This window comes from Cervus elaphus, chromosome 29, assembly GCF_910594005.1.
Source record: "Cervus elaphus chromosome 29, mCerEla1.1, whole genome shotgun sequence".
In the NCBI taxonomy this organism is placed as follows: Eukaryota; Metazoa; Chordata; class Mammalia; order Artiodactyla; family Cervidae; genus Cervus; species Cervus elaphus.
In genome coordinates, this window is record NC_057843.1 from 44,277,926 (window position 1) to 44,296,846 (window position 18,921).

Genomic DNA, 18,921 nt, shown 5'->3' on the forward strand with positions numbered 1-18,921 from the left:
ACACTTAACGACACTGTAGATTTTTCTTGTTTAATTGCCCACCCCTTTCCAGACTATGAGCAACCGAAGGCAGGAATTACACCACACTTTCTCCCCATTTGTATCTCCCGCACCTAACAGAATGCCTGGCATGTAATAGGTATTTAAAATATTTCCTGAATGAATGAGCAGATAGGTGGATGGATGGATAATAAGTTCCAGGGTACCTCCATGTCCCTCACATAGTCCTAGTTCCATATCTCTTGATAAAAAAGCAAACCTCTTTTGATGGGTGTTTGGGTTCAGTTTCCTTTATCTCACCTGAGAAAGCTTTGCGAAAATAGCTCCTTCTGTTGTGGGCCACTTCACCTCCTCTTTCCTTCCTTATCCCCAGACATTTCCTTTATTATTATTTTCAACCACTGTTTTAGTCAAAATGTTCAGAATACGTTTCCTCTTTCATCTACATGTTTTAAGAACTGTTATGTTTAACCGTTAACTTCCTTTACACCCTCTTTAGAAGCAGGGACCACAAGTTATAAATCCGTATGAGTAAATATTTTACTATCTCTTGTTTTGAAAAGAATTGTAATTAAAACTCATGGTAGAACAATTTCTAAAGTGGTAAGTTGCCTTTCTAAGATATTACCATGTCTTGTTTTAATTTTTACTTTCAGTAACTAATTTACATTATTAAAGAAGATTCACTTCACTGGAGTCACTGAATAATCACTGTGTTGGAAAAGTATTGTTTTATATCATTAGTTTTATCACACATGCTAAATTGTTTTTAGGGAGTAGCCTCAGTATTACCTGAAAAGAGATGGGCAATATATGTCCCAAATCCAGTAAATTTATCATTAGAACAATGTCAGAAATGTAGTAAGCTTTCATTGCATTATTTTTAAAATATTTAAATGCAATACATGATGAATAAGCTTTGTCCTTTAACAGATTCTAATTTTCTTCTTAAGGCACCGTGACAGAGAAACTTATCCCAAAGATTATGATATAGAGGGTCCTGAAGAAGTGAAAAAACTATGTAATTCAACATATCGTCGACTTGGAACCAGTGAACCCCTAGTAAGTAGTAACCACTAATTTTTCTAAGCCCAAATCTTCCTCCTAGTGAAACATGAAAAAGTAGAGGAAGGAGCATTTTCTCAGGGCTCCTCTTAGTTGTGTTAGTTACTTAGGCACGTGGCTTAGCCCCTGTTTGCCTCAGTGACCTTACCTGTAAGGTGGGAGCACTTCATAAGGTTACTGGGTAAATAAAGCAAATAAAGTGCTTAACTCAGTGCCTGGTGCATAGCAAATGCTCAAGAAATTCTTACTGCTGTTGTGATACCTTGCTAGATGTCTCCTCTAAACTTCATCATCACCCTGTGAAGTAGGTATTATTATTGCTATTTTACAAGTGCAGAGGAACTCCTAGATGTTAAATGACTTACTCAAAGTCACCGAGCCAGAGAGTGAAAGAGTGAGAGTTTGAACCCATTTCTTTGATTTCATATCTTTTGTACTTAAGGTGACAGAGTTGTAAGTAATTTAAACATGCTATTATTTCCTATAACATTTGTACAACCAAGTTACTAAAGGAGGATTCGTTGCATAAGTACTTCCTGTTTGAATTGTTGTGGATGGATTACTCCATGGCTATTTAGGTGTTTTTTTTCCCCTTTCTTTCTTTAAAAGATAATTTTATTTATTTATTTATTGGCTGTGCTGGGTCTTTTTTTTCCTATTTTATTTTTAATTTATTTTTTTTATTGAAGGATAATTGCTTTACAGAATTTTTTCTGTTTTCTGTCAAACCTCAGCGTGAATCAGCCATAGAAATACATATGTCCCCTCCCTTTTGAACCTCTCTTCCATCTCCCTCCCCATCCCACCCCTCTAGGTTGATACAGAGCCCTGTTTGACTTTCCTGAGCCATATAGCAAGTTTCCTGTTGGCTATCTATTTTACATGTGGTAATGTAAGTTTCCATGTTACTCTTTCCATACATCTCACCCTCTCCTCCCCTCTCCCCATGTCCATAAATCTATTCTCTATGTCTGTTTCTCAACTCCTGCTCTGTAAATAAATTCTTCAGAATCATTTTTCTAGATTCCGTATATGTGCGTTAGAATACAATATTTATCTTTCTCTTTCTGACTCACTTCACTCTGTATAATAGTTTCCAGGTTCATCGACCTCATCAGAACTGATTCAAATGCATTCCTTTTTATGGCTGAGTAATATTCCATTGTGTATATGTACCACAACTTCTTTATCCATTAATCTGTTGATGGGCATCTAGGTTGCCTCCATATTCTAGCTATTGTAAATAGTGCTACAATGAACAATGGGATACATGTGTCTTTTTCCACCCTGGTTTCCTTGGGTATATGCCTAGGAGTGGGGTTGCTGGGTCATATGGTGGTTTTATTCATAGTTTTTTAAGGAATTTCCGTACTGTCTTCCGTAGTGTCTGTATCAATTTACATTCCCACCAACAGTGCAAGAGCATTCCTTTTTCTCCACACCCTCTCCAGCATTTATTGTTTGTAGACTTTTTGATGATGGCCATTCTGACTGATGTGAGGTGATATCTCATTGTGGTTTTGATTTGCATTTCTCTAATAATGAGTGATGTTGAGCATCTTTTCATGTGTTTGTTAGCCATCTGTATGTCTTCTTTGGAGAAATGTCTGTTTAGGTCTTTTCCCCACTTTTTGACTGCAGTGTTTGTTTTTCTGGTATCGAGTTGTATAAGCTGCTTGTGTATTTTGGAAATTAATCCTTTGTCAGTTGTTTCATTTGCTATTATTTTCTCCCATTCTGAGGGTTGTCTTTTCACCTTGATTATAGTTTCCTTTGCTGTGCAAAAGCTTTTAAGTTTAATCAGGTCCCACTTGTTTACTTTTGTTTTTATTTACATTACTCTAGGAGGTGGGTCATAGAGGATCTTGCTTTGATTTATGTCATCGAGCATTCTGCCTATGTTTTCCTCTTAGAGTTTTATAGTTTCTGGTCTTACATTTAGGTCTTTAATCCATTTTGAGTTTATCTTTGTGTATGGTGTTAGGAAGTGTTCTAATTTAATTCTTTTACATGTAGCTGTCCAATTTTCCCAGCACCATTTATTGAAGAGGCTGTCTTTGCCCCATTGTATATTCATGCCTCCTTTGTCAAAAATAAGGTACACATAGGTGCATGGGTTTATTTCTGGGCTTTCTATTTTATTCCATTGGTCTATATTTCTGTTCTTGTGCCAGTACCACACTGTCTTGATGACTGTAATTTTGTAGTATAATCTGAAGTCAGGAAGATTGATTCCTGCAGCTCCATTCTTCTTTCTCAAACTATTTAGGTGTTTGCTCAATCAGTGTGAGGCAGGAACTCAACTCCCCATAGTCTCCCAAATTCTGTCCTACAGTGTCAAGAGATTTGGGACTAGTTGACTGCTCAGTTCAACTTCTTAGTTTGGCCTTGGGGCCTGAAGAGTTGGTAATTTCACAGACAGATGTGAATGTGTTGAGAAGTCTGGGCTTGGATCACATCCTGCCCCTCAAAGGCTGGGCTACTTTAAAAAAGGGTAAGCCTAGGAAGATCCATAATTCTACCATTGAGAATGCCTCTAGAAAATTCTCTGTTCTGCAAGATGATGGGAATAAATTAGCTTAGCCGAACCCATGCTGTTCCCCATTCCTTTTATAGTTATCATAGACAGAGACTAATAAACATAGCCTGAAAATGGGAGTTTATTATAAAGATGCAGCTGCCTGGATATTGAACAAGGACACTTACTGGAACCAAGGCAGCTCTCTCCCTCCCTCTCTTTTTCTCTCCCCTTCTCTCTCCCTCCATCTTTTTCCTCTCTATCTGATACACACACACTCTCAGCATCTCTGTTTCTCTCTGCTTTGTCCTCCTTTAGTCCCACAGCTTAAATCTCAGGGGTATTCTGCCAGTTTCCCCGATTTCCACCCTGCCCTCTTGCCTTTGCACCAGGCTGCCTAATTGGTCATTAGCCAGCACATGGATGGGGGCTCTTGAGTATAATGCCTAACTCAGAAAATAACCACCCCTTGCCACTTCTCCAAACCCAGCTCTCCCTTGCTTTCTTGAGCATGGTGAGAATGAACACAAGGTGTACAATGCAGGCATTGTCTGGCATACACTTAGCATCTTTGACCCTTAAACACATTTATTTTTGATTCCTAAATGAAAGTGCTCTTGGTCTCTAGATTGTGGGAGGAAGTGAGATGAAGTGAAATATAAGGAGTAGGAACCTCAAACATTCATTCCTTATATTCCATGCATTGTAGCAGTTAAATCTCGGGTTTCATAGAGAATGTATAAATGAAATAATATTTCCCTTCTTTATGACTTTCATTCATAGTCATTGAAACCTTGTCCTACCAGGTTTCCAGTGTGTGTTAGATAGGAATGTTACTGAATGAACTTGGATCCACTTCCCAATTATCTTTTCCCAACCTGCAGCAAAGCCAAAATTCAGTTTGAAAATAGAGACAGGATTTTGAAAAAGGTGTGCTATAAGTCTCATCTGCAAAACTAAGTTACAGATATGAGGCTCCGGTAATCTATCTAAAGCAGCAGAGCAGCAAGAAGGGAATTAACTACATATTCATCAGTGGTGGGACAAAGATAAGTGAGTAATCAGGCCCAGATGCGGCTTTGGGAGATGAGATATGGGCCATGTAGAAGAGAAAGATGACAGAGAGCCATTTTAGTGCCTGCCCGAGAGCACCTCATGTAGGAATGGGAGAGGGATTGACTGTATTCCCATGAGCTGAGCCAGGAAATCTAAGTGCAGAGATTGGCATCCTGTATCATATAACACACCGTTGGATGTTCCCAGAAGGGATCTCAGCTTCTATTAGAACCCCGCAAGAAAATTTTGAACATCCTTCAGTGTCAGAGAGGGTCAGACACAGGCAAACCCAGAGAAAGCCAAACCAAGAGTACATGTCCACTTTTCCCACATTTGCTTCTCTCCTTCCTCATGTCTTCTCACCCTCATCTTAAACCCTCAAGGAGCAAGAAGGAGTTGGGGTTTAGGGAAGAATTCCAAGGGGGACAATTGGGAAGAAGTCAGCCGAAGTAGACCAGACTGAAACATGCTTCTTGAGAACCTTTCATTTTAAATGAAATTTTGGCTCATACATGGGACTGGGCATTTTACTTATTCAGTAAAACTGTTCTTGGGACAGAAGTTGCCAAAGGTTTTTATATTATCTCAGTGACCAGAAAAGTCCTAAAGTGTGTCCTATATTTCAGCAAAGAGCATAAAAATGAATTATCCCTTTCAAGTAACTATGGATGGACAGCAATGGAAGAAGAATAGATTTGTTTTCTGATTGTACCTACTTACAAGACCAACTTGTTCAATGAGCCATTTGCCCATTTGTATATAAAATAGAAGTCTATTCACATCATCCCTCTCCATCCCCTTCCCTTACTTTAATTTTCTTCATGGCACTTCAATGACTGGACATATTTAAGACTTGTTAGCTGTTATTTGTCTGTCTCTTCCTACTAGAATACAAGCTTTATGGGAGAACAGATGTTGGTCTTTTTTGTTCTCTGCTATATCTCCATTTCCTCTAATGGTGTCTGGCACATTGTGTGTGTGTGTGTGTGTGTGTGTGTGTGTATTAGTCGCTCAGTTATGTCTGAATCTTTGCAACCCATGGACTGTAGCCTGCCAGGCCATGGGATTCTCCAGGCAAGAATAGTGGAGTGGGTTGCCATTCCCTTCTCCAGGGCTGGCACATAGTGGGTACACAATAAATATTTATGGAAAGAAGAAAGAAAGGAAGACTATATTCCACAAACATGTATTAAGTTCCTATTATTTTGTTAAGTGCTGGGATAAGAAATGTTGTGCCAAGTTATCATGATGAATGCTAGGGTTAGAAACATAATTCAAAGCAAGGTCACTGTACATCAGGAACTCACAGACTTTTGGGGGGTAGTGGGTGCATGCAACCACAGTGGTGGTATGTATGATGGATAATATGACAGGAAGAAGGTCAGGATGCTGTGCAGAGCACTTGAACTGAAATAAATTGAGGAGAGGGTCAAGGATGGCTTCCTAGGGAATTCTCTAGTGGTCCAGTGGTTCGGACTCAGTGATTTCACTGCCAAGGAACCTGGATTCACTCCCTGGTTGGGACACTAAGATCTCGCAAGCTGTGTGGTGGTGTGGCCAAAGAAAAATATGGCTTCCCAGTAGAGGTGACCACCTGAAGCTCCTGAGCTGAATGTTTAAAGGAATTATCTGTTGGTGGAATCTGGAAAGATACTACCCAAGTTTCAGTGGTAGCATAGTCAAATTCCTACCCCAATGACCCCTCTGGCTTCAGGAAGCTGAATGGAGCCATGGGTTCATAGGGGAGCAGTCATTCAAGCCACTGGAATTTCTGATTGTGTTAATAGTAGTCTAAATGATTATGGGAAGTAGTATTTTAAATTACAATAGTTTGTGTTATTTTATTTGGACTTCATTGAGGTATTACTTAGCTATAACAGAGTGAGTTCCATGCAAAGTAAATGATCAAGAGTACATCTATCATTGTTTCTTCATTTGTTAAGTCCCTCACCCAAGGACCTCATGTCAGATTATGATCCCCTGTCACAATCACTTATGTAAGACCACTTCTAAGGAAGTGTTGCGCATTGAATCCCATAAACTCAGAGGGATTAGATACAGAGTAAATTTGATGTTGTGTCACAGAAGATGAGAAATGTCAGAAAGGAACAAACAGAAACTTGAGTAATTTTATCAAGCAGATTTTTCTTATACAGCTAATGGATCAATGCCAAGGCATTTTTGGAACAGGATAACACTGATGAGCAAATTAGGCTAATATTAGCTTAGTATTAACAACATCACAGTCATTTTGGACTTAAAATGGCAAATAAATGAATAGTACAAAAGTGTGCTAACATTCATTTTATGAACAGATGAATACTAAGTAGGTCTCAAATACGAGCTGTTTTGGTGGATGAAAATACAACATTTAAAAATTAAAGACCCTAAAAGGGGTATAATTATAATGGATTTGAGAAATTAAATTGTCATTTACTTAATTGGTTCAGGTATTTTCTCTTTCTTTGACTGACATAGTAGAATAGTATTTTGAGTACTACAGTCTTATAGATGCTTGCTGCATTCAGATCTAAGTACTACCCGAAAAATGCGTTATGGATCAAATCTTTATAAATGGAATAATTTTAAATGTCAGTGAAAGAGAACCACTTAAACCAGGGAAAAGGAAGATGTTTGGAGATAGTGGACTGTTGAGTCAGGGCCCTCTCTTGCTTTCTGTCTCCATAATCTCTGAATTTGAAGTTGATGCGACAGGTTCCAGCATGCTCTCCTGGATTTTGGCTTTTCCTATGTCAGTACAATTGCATCTGACTTTCCTGTTTCAGGAATTCTGTGTAAGTTTTGGCCAACTTGCGTGTACTTTCCTTGTCTTATGCTTCAGCTATAGGCTTTGGAATTCTATCAAGTATCATTTCTTGGCCCTTGGAACGTGAATGAAAGGAGGTATCTGCCATTTTGATCCTATTACTCTCCTTTGCAACTCTTTTTCTGTGTCAATAGTCATGCCACATGGCTTCCCAGGTGGGTCAGTGGTAAAGAATCTCCCTGCCAGTGCAGGCGGCCCAAGAGATGTGGGTTTGATCCTTGGGTAGGGAAGATCCCCTGGAGTAGGAAGTGGCAACCCGCTCTTTAGGTATTCTTACCTGAAAAGTTCCATGGACAGAGGAGCCTTGTGGACTGCAGCCTATGGGGCCTGCAAATGTCAGACACGACTGCACGATTGAGCACAGTCATGCTCTAATTTAACTTTCAGAGAAACTAGCTTTTAATATTTCCTGTGTGTCAATTTGCTTGTGTGCGTGTGTGCTAAGTCACTTCAGTTCTTCAGTGTGAGTTAGAGGAGCATGCTTTCAGGGAACCCTATAAGGAACCCAAAAAGAAATGCCTGTTGGGCATCATTTAAAGTGAATCTTGCTGAGAGAGATTCTCCAGCGGGTAAGTTTTCCTCAGCATAAATAGGCTGGTTACATTCAAATGTGAAACTTGAGGGGAAGTCCTAAGTGACCTACTCTTTTCCTGTACCCATTACCCAGATTATACACCTACTGCTGCTGCTGCTGCTGCTAAGTCACTTCAGTCGTGTCTGACTCTGTGCGACCCCATAGACGGCAGCCCACCAGGCTCCCCCGTCCCTGGGATTCTCCAGGCAAGAACACTGGAGTGGGTTGCCATTTCCTTCTCCAATGCATGAAAGTGAGAAGTGAAAGGGAAGTCGCTCAGTCGTGTCGACTCTTAGCGACCCCATGGACTGCAGCCCACCAGGCTCCTCCATCCATGGGATTTTCCAGGCAAGAGCCCTGGAGTGAGGTGCCATTGCCTTCTCCATACACCTACTGGCTTTTCTTAAATGTAGTCATACAGAAGAATTCATTTCGGAAGATTAGAGATAGAGACTTAAAAAATTGATGCTCAGGAAAATGGGGAATAAGAATGATATTATGAAGTGTACTTCCTGTATACATATTAGATATTTTTTATATTACCGTTTTACTCAAGCTAGATTTTATTATGCAAATTAAATGGAAATGTTAGTGATTATCCTGTAAGCTTGTGCTATGTTAATTGCACATATCAAATTGCCAATCTCCAGTTTGTGATACATATATATAAAGCCCAAGAGACTTTTAAACACATGGAAGTGTTTTTATAAATTATCCACCCTTATGTCAGGTTATGAACATTTCTAGACCAAAGTGATTTTTCAGATTATGATGGTGTAGGATTAGGTTTGCCTACACACAACAGAGACCAAAAATCAACAGTGACTGTTCACATAAGGTTTTGTTCTTGTATATAAAAAGTCGATGGCACTGAGCAGCCCCCGGCGTTGAGCCGTGGGTGTAAGGGCCTGGGGTTGGGTCTGCTGTGCCCCACCCTCAGTACAGAGCAGGGACGGTGGGTGGGTGTTTCTGTGGGGTCACGTTGGTGTGCAGCCGAGGAACTTAAATATGTGGCCTTGGTTCAGAAACCTAACAGATTGCCAGACGAAAGGAAACACTTGAAGTAAGAAGCTTCCTGTAAAGCTTCATAGGTAGAGTTTATATTTATAGCACCAATGTACATTTTGAAACCTTCTTTCAGGTGTAGGAGTAAAAGGGGAAGAAAGGAGGGGTGGGTGAAGGGGTAGATGAAAGCTTTAATTTGAAAAGAAAGTTCAACAAAAGGAAATTATTTTTATTAGATATGTTTTATTTGGGTATTTTGGGACCATGTTATTAGATTAATTGTTAAGCTGCAGTCGAATTGTGGAAGTGAGAGTTTTGGTAAGTATGGACCGCATTGTGAATCACTTGCCAGTTGTACTTTATGGAGCTTATTTTATGATTTAAAAGACTGTATTGTATATAGGAGGTATGTTATCTTCTCCTTATTTGTATGTTTACTATATACTTTGATATTTGAAATGTTATGTACTGGAAAGGCCACTTATATTTCTAGAAAAGATTGGATTTTATGCAACCTTTTTTCCTTGAATTAATAGCAATAAAAAAAATGAAAAATGAAAAAAAAGTCTAGAGGATAACAAGCCAGGAGTGGTATGAAAGTTTGATAAATTGTCAGACACCTACTGCTTCTTGCTTTCTGCTCTGCCATCCCTTACAAAAGGCCCAATATGGCTGCTGGAAATTGGTCATTATGTCCACATTCCATACCACAGAAAGAGAAACAGAAGCTGAAGGTTGTATATATTAATTCCATTATGCCCTATTGTCCAGAACCAGTCACTGGTCATTTCTAATTATAAGGGAGGCTAGAAATGTAGTCTGAAACCTCATGGGCCCAACTAAAATTTGAGAGTTCTATTATTGATGAATAACAGAAAGGGAAGTCTAATATTGGAGGATACTATTTACCTCTGATATGGGAGACACAGAGGATAAGTGTGGGCTCTGCTGACAGATTGCTTCTCATTGATTGTTGGCTCCACCACCTACTAGGTTGTAACTTCGGTCAACAGTTTACAATTTTCTGTTTCTTTATTTCTTTGGGTATAAAGTGGGAATAGAGTTTTCATGAGCATTTAATGTGAAGACATTTAGAATGGTGTCTGGTCAATGTGGTATTGTTATTGCCATTATTCCATGGTTTATTGCAACTCACTAAGCTACAGCCAGTATAGTCTCTGGGTTTTATTTACTATTATAACTCTAGAACTTAGTAGGATGCCTGGCATTTCACAGATACGGACGGATGGATGAATGACTGAATGAGTCAGACTGCTTGTTTTAAATTGTGGAACTTCTTTTCTCTCTGGTTTACATGAGCATTACTTAATCCCTTTCAACCTCAGTTTTCCCCTCCTTAAAAAGAAGATAAAATAAGCCAAGAGTCCTTCCTTTCTCCCTCCAGATCTACTCTCCACCCTTCTCAACCCTGCTAGGTACCAAGGGGGCTGACCTTTATGGATTATGTCAGTGAGTCCTTTTGCCCTCTGGCTTCCTGTGAATTGCCAGGAATTGGCCTGTGGAAGGCGCTGACATCAGTGGACGGAGAGCTGGCTTGGACATTTCTTTGCTTTCCTCCTGAGAGGCCATTTTGGCAGTGGCTGTCTTCTATGGATTAAATGATCGTGTCCCTCTCAAACTCAAGTGTTGAAATTCTAACTCCCAGTGTGATGCAATTAAGAGATGGGGCATATGGGAGGTGTTTAGTTCATGAAAGTGGAGTCCTCATGAATGAGATTAATACCCTAATAATAGAGACACCAAAGAGCTCTTCCCCACTTCTGCCATTGTGAAGACTGTGAAAAGAGGGCTGTCTATCAACTAGAAAGTAGACTCTCACCAGTCACTGCTAGTGCCTTGATCTTGGCCTTCTCATCCTTCAGAATTCTAAGAAATAATTTCCTATTGTGTGTAAGTCCCTCAGTCTATGATATTTGTAACAACGGCCTGAGCAGACTAAAACACTGTGTCTGTTCTGAAAGCCACAACTACCAAGTGACCCTCTCTTTCTAGCTGTACATCTGGGTCCCATAACTGCCCCACCCTGTGGCTCACCAGTATTGCTGTCGTCAGGGTGCTTCATCGTTGTTTGCTGGTCTGAATTCTGGCCACACTTTAATAAGGAGATTCCTATTAAACTTTCTTCAATTCCCCCATATGATTTTTCTTTTCCTTCTGCCACCATAATTAATACATAACACTCAGGGTTGCTTTAAGTTTTTAGAGGGCTAATGTATATAAAATGCTTAATATGGTGTCTGATACAGAATAAGCAGTCAATAAACTTAAGAGCCACTAATGCTATTATCTGTTTCTTTTTACTATTCATTATTTCAATTTGCCAGTACCTTTGTTTTATATAATTTTCAATGGTGTTGATTAATTTATTGAAATATTTACTGTCAAAAATGATTAGAGCATATCTAAGATTAATTGTTGGGCCAAACTTACACCTTAAAAACAAAATGATACCTAGTAATTTTTTCCCTAAAAGATAATGCTTTATTTTTCATTAGAGTGTAAAATATGGAACCCAATACAGAGTCCTCTGCTGTTTATTTGTGAAACTTGGAATCTCTGAGGAAGAGTAGTTGAGTTACAAGTGTAAGAGTCAGAGCTGGGAAATTAGGTTGGGAAGCTGGTGATTCAGGAGGTTGAGGGGACAGAAATCATAGAAGTCATGGAGTAGACCAAGGAACCAGGATCAGAGACTACAGTTAAAATTGCTTTGAATTGGATGGGTTCTTAGTTTTACAGAGCCTCTTTAATCTTCACAAAAATGGACCAAAGGAATTTGACTGTAGCTCTAGGATACTCTTGCAGTTGAAGTCTCCAGATTTCTAAACAGTACTTTCTCTCTCTCTCTCTTTTTTTTTTTTTTGAACAAAATCTAGTGGAATTGATGTGATCTAGGGCTTCATAGGATATCTTAGGGAAGCTTGTCTTCAGATTTGTGGCAAGTAATTGGTTCTTCTGGTGGTAGTGAGTTCTGAATCTCTGCTGTGAATCTCCATATTTGTGCTCTTCTAGAGTTTTGAATGGGAAAAACACTGAATCTTCAGCATACATTTTAATTCCTAAGATCCTCTAGACATTACCCATGATGCTTCTGCAATTGATTTGAGTATATCCTATAATTATCAGGTTTTTCTCATAGTAATAATTGTTTGATAATTCATTGAATTATCCTCTGTGATAGAAAATGGATAACAATGGTAATGATGGTATCTAAAGTCGTGTGTGATTTACAAAGTGATTGCTACATTTTCTTATTTAAAGAAGTTAAAATATACTAATCTTGAGAAGGAAATAGAAAGCAAATAAGAGTTAGTATTTAGTTGAATGAAGTACTTTCCATTTCACGGAAACAACCAATCTGATTTTTGTTCCAACAAAACATAGTAAGGAATTGCCATTTTCACATATTTATGATGAAATCATTGACTGCTATGGGCCATTTATTTTTTAATATGAATAGTCAACAATTAAAATCAGAATGTACTTCAACAGAAATATATTTTAGTAACTGAGAATTTTTAACTATTTATTTTCTTTATATGTGATTTTTTTATTTTTTCCAGATTTGGATATCAGAAACATGTGAAAAAATGGCACAAGTTTGTTTAAACACGAAACTGCCCAAAATAAAGAGCAAGGCTTTATTGAATGAGGAAACTGTGAACTCTGGAATTATTGAAAGGTATGCTTAATATAGCCCTTTCCTTAGAACAGGCTTCTGCAGGAAAGGGCTTATAAATAAGCAGTGAAGGAGGTAGGTTGGCCCCAGCTACACATTATTGGGCTACAGCAAGCACGGACACCACATCTCAAGCTGCCATGCTTTCTGTTCATGCTGCTCCCTCTGTCTGGAATTCTCTTTCCCTTGGTTGTTTGCCAGCCAACTCTGCACATTATAGGTCCAATTAAAGGTCTTTTTCCCTTCATGTGTTTTTTTCTGGTGATAGTTCTGACTACCTAGGTTTGAACCCCATTTCTACAATTTACTGCTAAAAGTGCCTTTCTGTGGAAATGCATGACATAGACTTCCTCTTGTATTGTAGTTGTTGGACAGAAATGCTGAAATTTTCCATTTACTTGTTGAGACATTTTATTAATATTTTGTAAAGTTCATTAAACTTGCAAACATGGAAATCTTTTAAAAATTTATAATAAAAATTCAGCTCCCAAATTAGTTTTGTTTGGCTTTGAAAGTTTGTGAATGTCAGTTTGACATGTTTTCTAAAAGTTGTTATCTTGTTTCCAGGGATACTGGATTGCCTGCCACAGGTTTTGGAGCTCTCTTTACTAGACACCCAACAGATTGGCGCAAAATGTTCGTAATCCCTAAACTGCTGCAGATTGCACAAAATGTTTCTTAATGGTTCAGAAGGTTTGTTTGCAGGGGTGAAGGAATTAGTGGTGAATAAAAGTCAACAAACTGTCCTTTATGTGGTATTTTACAGGTTTCCTTCCTTTCTTAAAAAAAATGGTGTTTTTTTCCAATTTATTAATACCATCAGACTGTTAGAAGAAAAGTAGGTTGTCATTTAAAAAATATGAATAGTGATATATGTGTTTGTGTGCATGTGTATACACAAAAATTAGCATGAGACTTCTTTCCTTTAACAAGCTTTTCCCATCAATATGCAAGCAATAATAATAACAATAATACACTATTCAATACCCAATATTTGTAGATTCTATATTTGTAAATTCTCTTACTGCTAAAACTGATTTATAACCCCCAAGTCAATACTAAGGGTGCTGTTGCAGATAATAATGGATATGCATAAAGACAGTAATGGTGGCAAAAAATTTGAGCTACCCAAAGCACACATTCTCTGCTGAGGTGGAACAAGGTGAGACTACCTTCTTGTTTCAGTTTTCAGAGTGTATGCAAGTGTCCTTTTCACAATCATGTATTTTTTGCATTTTTTTGGGTGATTTTTTAGTGATTTTGCTGTTTGAAATGGTTTCTAAGTGTAGTGCTGAAATGTTATTTAGTGTTCCTAAGGGCAAGAAGACTATGATATGATTTATGCAGAAAATAGATAAACTTCCTTCAGGCATGAGTTACAGTACTGCTGGCCATAGTCAAAGTTAATGCATAAACTATATATTGAATAGAATGTCTTTAAACAGAAACACACATGAAACCAAAATATGTGTTAATTTGCTGATGAAAATGTAACCAGAGCTTGAAGGAACCTAACCCTGTATTTCTCCTAATACGTTCAAGATGTTCTAATTCAGTGTTCACAATGACTTTCCAGAACATTACTGTGAATAGTGAGAATTAACGGTATAGGAAGAAACTACTACTGTTTTTAACTAATAAAAGAAATTGCTTTTGGAGACAACATGATATGTCACTACAGAAAAAATATTTCTTTTCTACTCACCTTTCTAAAGAAGACAAACTTTCATAATTGCTATAATGATATATATATATATATATAAGTGATGAAATATAGGTAATTATAAGCATGAAAAAATTCTAAGTGTTGGATCATGTATTATGAAGATATGAGTATATATCATCAGTGGCAATTTAGTTGTTTGTGCTTCCTTTGAGAACTTGTCTGGCTTTAGAGCTAACCTACTTTGCAGAGTGTGCTTAGAGTGGTAGTGGAAAGTGCTGTAAGCTGACCCTGAGTTGTCTCCTACAATTCCAAGTAGAGAAAATATTCTCCGATATAGAGGAACTGGGCAGTATATCTTGAGGAGAAAGAAATGCCAGGGAAAATAAGTGCAGTTAAGCCCAGAGAAGTACAGCAGAGGCACTCAACTCATATCTCCTACACTCACAGTGAAGACACCAGCTGAGCCTCCCTTTTCAGTGGACCATTTATAGAGTCATCAAAAGCAGAGGCAACTGATCATCTTATTAATAATACAGCTGAATTCCTGGTCTTAAAAATATCATGACACATCTAAAGAGCAAAAGCATCATGAAGAATGAAAAGACGTAGTCAACTTCTACCAGATGAAATAGACCTGATGGAACAAATATAATAGGAATTGAAAACCAATGGAACAGAAATATAAAGCTTTATTACTTAGGGAAATAAAGAAAATGGTTGCAAATATAAGGCAAAATAATAAAAATCAGGTTGACCTTAGTTTCCCAACCGCAACACTGGATGCAAGAGCATAATATTAAAGTATTGAAGGAAAAGAATTTTGAACCCATAATTATTTAAATGTGCAAGTCAAGTAAAGATCCTTTCAGGTATACAAGGACTAGTTTCAGACTTACTGTCCTGCCATGAATAATGATAGAACTGGGCAAAATATTAATATGTTATGCAACTGTTGTCAAGGATTGACTAGCAACCAGTGGGGTTCTGTGCTCCTGAAGATGAGAACTGAGGATCACTTAGTCACTGAGGTCACTTTTCCTGGCTATAGTGCAGGGAGGTGAGCCCAAGTGTAGAGCAGTGTTATTGTTGAGCTGGGGGTGGGGAATAGGAATTTAGAGTTTCTGATGTAATTGGAATTTGTAGGACAGACTATTGGACAGAAGGAAGTTGTGTTTGGAGGTAGGAACAGAAGTCTGCATGGAATTTCCCTCAGGTTGTTAGTCAATTGTTTGGCTCTGCATACACTATCAAAATAGTACATACTCCTGCTTTTAAAAAATCAAATGGAACTGTCTATAGTATTTTCTGAAATTTCACAATGCTGCCCCTTCCTGCATGGTAGTATTGTGTAGTGAACTTCAGGGCTACATTACCTACTTTCAAATCCTGGCTCTGCCACTTACTAGCTGTGTGAACTTGGGCTAGTAATAGTTGCTTAACCATTTTGTACCTTGGTTTCTTTATCTGTAAAATGGGGCTAGAGTTATAGAGTTGTGATGACTAAGTAGGTTAAAACGTATGAAACAGAACAGTAATTTGTGCATATATGTTAAATTCTAAGCAGATCTGCTGGTCCAGCCACTTGGCAAATACTTTTGGTCAAGAAACTCCTGTCTTTCAGTTCAGGAAAATATTCTTCATTTATTTCACTGATGATTTATACCTTCCATTTTCTCTGTTCTCACTTTTGGAAATACCTTATTTAGATGTTGGTTTGCCTGGCCTGGTCTTCTAACTTTCTTGTCTTCTCTCTATTTCATATTTGTCTTTACTGTCTACTTTACTCTCTGTGTCTTCAACCCTACTATTGAATTCTCTTTTTGTTTTCTGAATCCTTCTGTTTTTATAGAATTCTTTTTTTGTTTGTTTGTTTCATGACTGAAATATATATTTGGGGATGTTACTAATAGTTAGTTTTACTAAATTTTTATCCATGCATATTATCTGTTTTCTCTAAGATGCTTTTTATTAGTTTGCCTTTTGTTTGTTTGGTATCTATCTTCCATTCTAGAAGCTTCCCTTAGATGTTTGGTAATTACTCCTTGGTTCTCTGCTCACGGGCTTCCCTGGTGGTTCACCTGGTAAAGAGTGTGCCTGCAATGTGGGAGACCTGGGTTCGATCCCTGGGCTGGGAAGATCCCCTGGAGGAGGGCATGGTAACCCACTCCAGTATTCTTGCCTGGAGAATCCCTGTGGACAGAGGAGCTTGGTGGGCTACAGTCCATGGTGTTGCAAAGAGTTGGACATGACTGAGCGACTAAGTATTCCTGCTCATAATTAAGAGATGAGGCTCAGAGCCTCTGTGTGAGGATTATTTATTTGGAGCTTCACTAGAGGGATCTAAGTGTGTCTTTTTTTTTTTTTTTTTTTTTTTGCAGAAGCCCTGGTATCAGTATTTTAGTCTTTCCTTATGGGCTGGTCACATTCCCCAGAGGAAGTTCCCCAAATTGCCCATCTGAGGAGCAAAGGGCTAGTATCTGTGGTGTTGGAGTGAACAGGGCAATTGGCTTGGACATCCATGTTAATCCTTCCTTGTGTATGGTCACTGAACTATGTTGTTGGTCAAGGACTTTCTGTTTTACCCTTTCAAGTGAATAAATTTCTAGCTTCCTGCTGAAGTAAGGGAGTAAGGAAGGGGCAGTTATTCAGCAATGGGGTGTGGGGGAGGATCCTGCCTGGAGTTTATATGCTTCTCAAATAGCTCTGCCCCAATCTTCCTTTGCTGCTTGAGGATTTGTTCAGCTTTCTGCTAAGTCAGAGTCCACTTGTCCATCTTCTCTTGAGCTTTCAAAGTTCATTTCTCGTATTCCTTTTTCTGTCCTTCTTGTTCTTGTGGGTTTATTTTTATTTTTTGAATCTCTTTAATTTGATTTTAGTGAAGCTTTTTGAGGAAGCAAGATTCAATGTGTACATTCAATCTTAACCTTGAAGTCATTCAGTCTCATCTGAAATGTCACCTCTTCTGAAGGACCTTCCCTTCCTATTGCCACTCCCAGCCCCCATGGTAGGTCTCTTGTGGGTGTTCATAATACCATGTACTTCTTTTATCCCTATCCAGTTAGGTTGCTGTTACTTACATTCTTATTTGCCTTTCTTACTGAATTCAGTGCTCTGAAACAAAGGCTGTTGCAGCTCCCCCCAGTCCTAACAAAGAACCTGACCTACTGTAGATATAATTAATTTCTCAAATGAACAAACTATTTCTGATGTTGAACAGCAAATTATACTGGAAAAGGGGTATAACTAATTCCTGTTTTACTTGATTTTACAACTTTAAGTCCTGAAGAACTAAAGTTATTCTCAATGTTAGTTTGGTAAATACATTAAAAGACACGGTCTTTTAGAAAATCAGCTCTTATTAGTTTGAATTACTAGAATTATTTGTTTGTTTTATTTGATGCACAAGTACTAGCAAGGAAATGAATACATGAGTACCTTCAACCATCCTCCACTAATTCCATTTGTAATTCTTTCTTTCAGTTAACGTACACTAATTATAGGGCATTCTATACAATAGAATGTTCTGGTGTTGTAGAATCTGCTCTCTTGAATATTAAATATTCTTTTGCTTCTTGCCAACTGTACAGCTGTAGAAGTTAAATGTCAACTTTAAAAGGCAGTGAATAAAAATGAGTTTGCTCAATGGACCAAAATAATGTGCTTTAACTTATAAAATAAAAGCTGTAATCATAATGTAAATTTAAACTTCAGGTTACCTTGATGGAAAAAAATCAGAATACATATATAGCTTTGTTATTAAGGAGACATTAGTCAGATACATTTATCTTAATTTTAGATAACATTCATTATGTTGTGATAGCATTTGACAGTCTGTTCCTTTTCTTGCAACTCAAAAGCAGTAGCCCACCTACTTTATTTTGAGCCAATGTGAAGAAGACACAATGCCTCTCTTCCTTAAACTGGCAGCAAACATCTCAGTGGAACATATTGAAAATCAGAACAACCAGAATGTTTGACATCACTGAATTTATCACTCCTGACCTTAACTAGAGAAAAGGGCTTGGTGAATAATTCCTTCCACACGTCACAGATGGAGATACGTTTTCAACAACTGCAATATATAGAATGGTCAGGTTGAGACCAAAAGTGATATTGATGACTTACACTTTAAAAATGAGAATAATATGCCTTGAGGCTGGAGTGAGCTTGTCCAGAATTAGAGTTATTGCTTCTCTTGAGAGTTGATTGTATTTCCATCAGTGAGTAACCAAGGAATTGGCATTGGCCAGTGATGGAAGGGGTGAGAGTCAAGAAGGTTCAAAGATGTCAACAGTGCTCTTATGGTCTCAGATGGATATAGTTGCATGTTTAGGGTTCTCTAATATACATTACTTTTACTACATGGATAGAGAGACTAAAGGTCTAGAAAAATAATGAAGCACATTTCTTTTAAGGCACATAGGAAAACTGGATAGAAACATGAAGCTGTAACAAGTTAATCTAAGGGTCTTTCTTTGCCCTTCTACCTTGTTCTTAAGACTCCTCAAGGAGT

At 38.0% G+C, this 18,921-nt stretch overlaps 1 protein-coding gene across 1 annotated transcript in view; it reads left to right on the forward strand.

Annotated features, from left to right (window-relative positions):
• The window catches only part of CFAP95 (cilia and flagella associated protein 95), an 88,864-nt gene that overhangs the window by 26,170 nt on the left and 43,773 nt on the right, over positions 1-18,921 (forward strand). Inside the window, exons 2-4 of the mRNA XM_043891091.1 lie at positions 954-1,062; positions 12,627-12,745; positions 13,310-13,378. Coding sequence (XP_043747026.1) covers positions 954-1,062; positions 12,627-12,745; positions 13,310-13,378 — 297 coding nt within the window. The remainder of the gene's footprint in view (positions 1-953; positions 1,063-12,626; positions 12,746-13,309; positions 13,379-18,921) is intronic.